Below are 6,112 nucleotides of genomic sequence, written 5' to 3' on the forward strand. Positions count from 1 at the left end.
GCACTGAACACACACACACACACACACACACACACACACACACACACACACACACACACCTTCTTTAAAAGATAGAGGTCTCCATTCTTTTCATCGTAGGCCTTGAGGTTCCAGCCCCTCTTGTTCAATAGACCTTCCCAAAGACCAAGTATGGTTGGGGTCACAAAAGGGAGCACCATAGGAGTGACTCAGGTCTTTACACAGCTGACCCCAGCCACTTGGACACTGGGCTGGTTAGGTTCTGTGGAAAACTGTGTGTGTTGGGGGGGGGAGGTGGTGGTGGGGATTATCACCAGCCATAAAGAACTCGAGTCATCCTTACCCATTTTTTTTTCCCTCTGCTATCCAGATTTAGAACTTTCAGAGCCCGAGGAGACCACCAACTATGAAGAGATCACTGGGGGCATTGAGTTTCTGGCCAATGTCACCAAGGATGTAACCTCTGAATCTGGGGCAGGTGAGATAGGAGGGCTGGTGGAAGAGATGTCCCTGCTGCCCCAAGTGAGCCATTGAAGGAGGAACCAAAGGCGGGGCGGGGGGCACTTACTATAGGCCTTGGAAGTGTCACCTCCTCCACTTAGATTTCACCCCAGAGCAGACAGCAAGTATATTACCAGGTCTGAGAGAGGAGAGATGTTGCCATCTTGTCTGGGTCGTATGGGGTCTCAAAGGTAGAGGAAAGGTGTGGGCATGAGGGTTAAGTGTCTAGGTCTGAAGGTGGTAGCCACAAGAAGAGCTGACGTAGCCACAGTATAGAGCCCATCCCCTCAGCCTCCTTCTGCCCCTGGGGGAACTTCTTAGAGGTTGACCAGCTGCCCTTTCTCTTAGGAATTGATAATCCCGTGTTCTCCCCTGACGAGGACCTGGACCCAAGCATCCTATCCAGGGTGCCGCCCTGGCTGTCCCCTGGGGAGACCGTGGTGCCCTCTCAGAGGGCCCGTTTCCAGATTCCCAACTCTCCCAGCAACTTCCGCCGTCTGACACCATTCCGCCTCAGCAACAAATCAGTGGATTCCTTCCTGCTGGCCGATGGCCCCGAGGACCAGCTCCATCCCGCTTCCCCTGAGTCCACACACATGTAACTGGCTTCTTCCTCTAACACCTGCTTTCTTCCCAGCTATTGCTTTCCGGACTCTTTCCTGGACCCGCACTTTTTCAGACTTTCCAGCAGCTCTCTTCACACTGTGGACCTTGTCTTGGTCATCTGTCCAGCTGTGTATTTCTGTATTAGGAGTCTGGTGGACAACTTGAATTTGAGCCTGCTTCTCTAGCTAATGTGTAGTAGACAGAAACATTTGAGGCCGGGCATGATGGTATATGTCTATAACCCCAACATTTACAAAATACAGGTAGGAGGACTAAGGGTTTGAGGTCAGCCTGGACAACACGGAAGTATCCTGTGGTCAGGTCTCACGTTCATTTCAGATGAAAGTGCTTCTTCTTTTTTTTTTTTTTTTGGTTTTGTTTCTGGTCTGGTGGACATTTGTTAGTCTAGTGGAAATGAAATGGAACACACAATTGTAAATATTGGAAATTCTGGTCAGCATTCCTGGCAAGGCCTGGCATTACTACACACACACACACACACACACACACACACACACACACACACGACTGTTTCCTAAGAGAATCCAATTTTGAAATGATGTATCAGGATCAGGAACTCTGCATGGCCCTAGTGCTCTTCCACCTGCCCCTTGCTTCTGTCTCTGGCCTTATCCCCGCCTTCCCCAATCCTTTTTGAGACAGAGTTTCCTTGTGTAGCCCTGGCTCTCCTAGAACTAGCTTTGTAGACCAGGCAGTCCTGGAACTCAGAAATATGCCTGCCTCTGCCTCCCAAGTGCTGGGATTAAAGGCCTGACTTTCCCCTCATTCTCAAACCCTACCGATTTGAAGCAGAGCCTTGTGCTCCTGGAAGCTTGTGATAGGTTTCTGGGGTAGAGGAGTAGTACCCGGGGGTGGGTATGACACTGATGTTCCCTGTAGAGGGGGCAGCTATCAAGGGCAGAATTTGCAAGTGTCAGAAGATATCTGGATTGATCCAGATCTGCTGGCTGCGTGGTGCACAGGTGTACAGCTGCCTAGGAAGGTTCACTGACACTCGCTGGAACTCCCTGCAACTCTGCAATAGTGTACAGCAGAAAATGCCCTCACATTTGGTGTGGAAGGTTAAGGGTCCCTCCTTGCACTTGAGCAGGTACCTGGTTTGGGGAAAGCCACAGAGGAACAGCAAAATCAGGGGGAAGGGAATCCTGGGCTGAGTACAGGTTTCTGTGGGTCACTGTTCCCCTGGACTGAGAGCCATTCACACCCTGTCTTCCCGCAGGTGACACAAGCTCTGACACACCGCTTACCGGAAGCTTGTATCCGCATTGGCCATCCGCAGCTGCTCAGCAGCCCTTGCTCCCTTCACGGCTCGCTAGCCCACGTGCCCCGAGTCCCGTCCCACCTGAGCGCGTCTCGCCCGGTACTTTCGCCTCCGGTGAACCTGGGCCGGAGCCAGAGCACCGGGCCCTTCCCAGTGCGCACGCTCGGTCTGCGGCTGCGCGCCGCGTTCACAGCCGGCGCTCCTTCCAGAGGCCTCGCCCTCGCCGCCGCCCAGCTCTCCTCAAGCTCGCCTCTCTTCCGGGCTCTACTGAACTGCCTCCACAAGCTCTGGAGCAAGAAGAGACGCCTTTGTGATTGCTGCCTGGCCTGCGGCCAGCTCCAAGAATCTCCTTCAGTGGCCCCTCCCCAACCAGCTAGGGTTTCTTAGGGTCCACGCTCTCTGGGAGTCTTATGCCTGGTCTGGCCCTAGGAAGAATCTTTTCACCCTCCGGGCATTTCCATGATATACACTGCCTCCGCCGTTTTCTTGCCCTGGTTCAGTCCTTACTGCTCCGAGGTGCTGCGCCCCCAGTTCCCCAACACCCCCACACTCACATACCAAGAGAGCACTTGTTAAGTATTTACCACTCTTACTCAAAGAGGAGGAAGACCCCTGAGAGGCCTGTGGTGGACATCTTATCACTCTCTAGTACAAAGGTCTTACAAATTAATATTTGTGGAAGTTGCATCGCCAAGCTCAGACTCATCCTAAAAAGGCAGCAGGTTCCTGTGCATTTCCAGGGATACTTACTTCTGAGGCCCTTTAGACCCCCTTCCAAGATCTCCAGACTGTTCAGCCACCTTGTAGGATCAACTGAAGAAATATTTGTTCCAATTTTGGCTCCTCTAGCTCAAGGGACTTCCCCTGTTGGGTCCCTCCCAGCCTGGGCCTTGCCCACACAAACAAGTGTCTTGCCTGAGTTGTCCCTAAGGTGGGAATACTGCAGATGGCCAGGCTGGTTGGGCTGGGGACTAGAGGGGGTCCACAGGAAATCTCTGGCGTCATCTACTGAGGGCAGGGAGACCTGGGGACATAGAAGGGCTCTGCGTCACCTAGAAGGGGGGCATGGTCACCTTTCCTCAGAAGTCCAGTCTTGTCTTGGACTTGACTGAGTTTTGCTTCCAGCCCACTGGAAATTTGGCCTTCACCACAGGATCTCACTTGAAGGAGGCTGAGATGAGGCTAATGGTGGATTTAGGGACCTCCTGGAGACTTCTGAAACAAACCACTCAGCTCTTTGCTCAGGAAACTAAATACTGTGTCTCAGGAACAAGGTTGACAGTTACATTCACAGGAGTCCCAAGAAGGTCCGTCAGTTTGTATTAATGCTGCAGTTGAATCATGGATAGGAAGAGTGGACAATTTCCTATTCACAAATCAATGAATACACAGTAAATTTGCACAACGTACTGCATTCTACTTCAGGGTATCATTCCCCAAATGAACCTGTCTGTCGGCACACTGTTGACTGGCTAGCTCAGGGTATCATTCCCCAAATGAACCTGTCTGTCGGTACACTGTTCACTGGCTAGCTCAGGCTCAGCCATTAGATGCTCACAATCTGGTTTTCACAGCTTCTCCCTTGAAGCATTTTGACCATTTCTGAAATGAAGTCCAGCCACTGTAAAGTGAATGCTGTGGTCGGAAATCCCATCAGATGCTCTGGAGCGGCCACTGGAGTACCACCTAGGTAGGCTGTGCCTGGCTACTGTACCAGAGGTGTTTCCAGAGGCACCTATCGATCCCTGCTTTGCAGACAAGTTTCTCATGCCTGCCTGTGCCAGGACATTGCCTTAACCCACCACCTGATTTGTTGGACATGGAGTCTAATTCCCACTGCAGAATTAGAAGCCAAGTCTGACTAGACAGTGCCTCAGGGGCTGTCACCTTGCAACAGATATCCAGATACCAAAGCTAGCAACCAGGTGATAAATCTTTCTACACTCTGTCCCTGTGTTTTAGCTGACAGGCTACGTTCTTTGAGTTTGTGAACTACACCTGGCCATAGCCACATAGAACCACAATTTTGACAGGAAAGCCTCATTCGCAAAAACCCATTTCCTGTGCTTAGATGACACGGTAGCTACGTTTCATAGTTGAGGAACCCCCCGTCAATGTTGTACAATAGAATGTAAAATCCTATGAATGTATTTCCTTAGGAAAACTGTTGTAAAAGTTTTTTTTATTAGGAGAGAATATTTATTTAATACTGAACTTTGACCTACTTTGTGGTACTACAAAGTCCACATCTGTATTTTCTTTAAAATAATTTTATTACAGTGTTCAATATACTATGTATTACTGATCTTTTTGTGAAAGAAAATTGAAAGATTTCATCAAAACTAGAAATATATTTTGAGAGGATAAAACTGTGTATTAATGTTGTGAACATAATCATAGTTGAACTTTGTTTAATTCACAGAATAATGTGCCTTAAAATGCCCCTCCAATGCATTGGGCAGCATCTGTACAGGGAACAACATCAAAACTGTAGTGACTGCTTATCTAAGTCTATTAAAAATATTTCAAGGCATTTTGGGTGCAAACTTTGTTTATAAATGAAAAATCATATCCAAGATAATTTAGGAACAGTTTGTTATGCATTAAAATTCAGATGAACAGATGGTGTTTTGGGGGTCATCCTATTAGGGGTGGGAAGCTGTTGGATACATTGAATGGAAAGCCTCCAATTTAGCATCTCTCAGATATAAAATAGACCAGAGATGATTGATACACACCCACCATGGCTAAGAAGTTGGTTGAGGTGCTAGAGACACCAAAGTGGGTGAGTGGGAAGGAATGGTGAGAAAGGGCACCAAATCTGGTGGGTTGAGACCAGACAGTACAAGGCAGAGATGTGTGGTGGAGTCTGTTAAACATCAAGTCTATAGTTCTACAACACATCTTTATTTTAATTTAAAAACATTATTTAAAAAATTGCATACAGAATCCCCAGATATTGGCTATATACAAGAGGAGCCTTAACTGTTAAGTAATATATGATATACTGGGTAAACTAGCAAAGAGCACAGATTGAGTAGCTCATAAAGTCTGTTTCATGCTGTAGAGGCAGACAACTGAAGGCCAGGGGTCAGGAAAGTCTTGGCTTTAAGGGCTGCTGGCATTGCCACTCAAGGACGCACACTATTCTCATGCGACGTCATTAAAACCTTGATACACATCACACTTGCAATGATTCTACTTTCCACCCAAGTCTGATTCAAGGCTCTAAGGTTAAGACCTTAATTTTTCTTTTTAGGGGTCACAATCATTCCATTAAAGTACGAAAGGAAGTGAGCCAAGGTAGCTCTGCTTGTTCAGCTTTTCTTGCACTCTAGTTTAAAGGCCTGCTGAGGGGGCTGATTCCAGCAGCTTGCACCCAAGTGCCAAGGACGCCTACCTACCCTTTCCTTCTTTAGAGGATCCTCACCCAGCAAATGAACTGTGTATCAACAGATAAGAGGGAAGGAGGATAGTGGGTAACTGCTTCTCCATTTCACTGGTGACCCATCATGACCTGGGACATCTACTCATTCTGGATAAATAAAAAAAATTTAAATAAATGCGGTGGTTTGAATAAGAATGGCCTACATAGGCTCACATATTTGAATTGTTAGTCACCAGGGAGTACAAGTATTTGAAGGGATTAGGAGGTGTGGCGTTGTTGGAGGAAGTGTCTCATGGGGTGGGGGTGGACTTTGTCAAACCCAGAGTCTCTTTCTCTCTGAATACAGATCAGGATAT

At 48.1% G+C, this 6,112-nt stretch overlaps 1 protein-coding gene across 1 annotated transcript in view; it reads left to right on the forward strand.

Moving 5' to 3' along the window:
* Positions 1-1,557, forward strand: part of Slc9a3 (solute carrier family 9 member A3) — a 46,254-nt gene extending 44,697 nt beyond the window's left edge. Inside the window, exons 15-16 of the mRNA XM_005356724.2 lie at positions 350-457; positions 829-1,557. Of these exons, the coding sequence (XP_005356781.1) occupies positions 350-457; positions 829-1,082 (362 nt within the window). The 3' untranslated portion in view covers positions 1,083-1,557. The remainder of the gene's footprint in view (positions 1-349; positions 458-828) is intronic.
* The last annotated feature ends 4,555 nt before the right edge of the window (positions 1,558-6,112 follow it).

The sequence above is a fragment of the Microtus ochrogaster genome, chromosome 19 (genome assembly GCF_000317375.1).
Source record: "Microtus ochrogaster isolate Prairie Vole_2 chromosome 19, MicOch1.0, whole genome shotgun sequence".
Lineage (NCBI taxonomy): Eukaryota > Metazoa > Chordata > Mammalia > Rodentia > Cricetidae > Microtus > Microtus ochrogaster.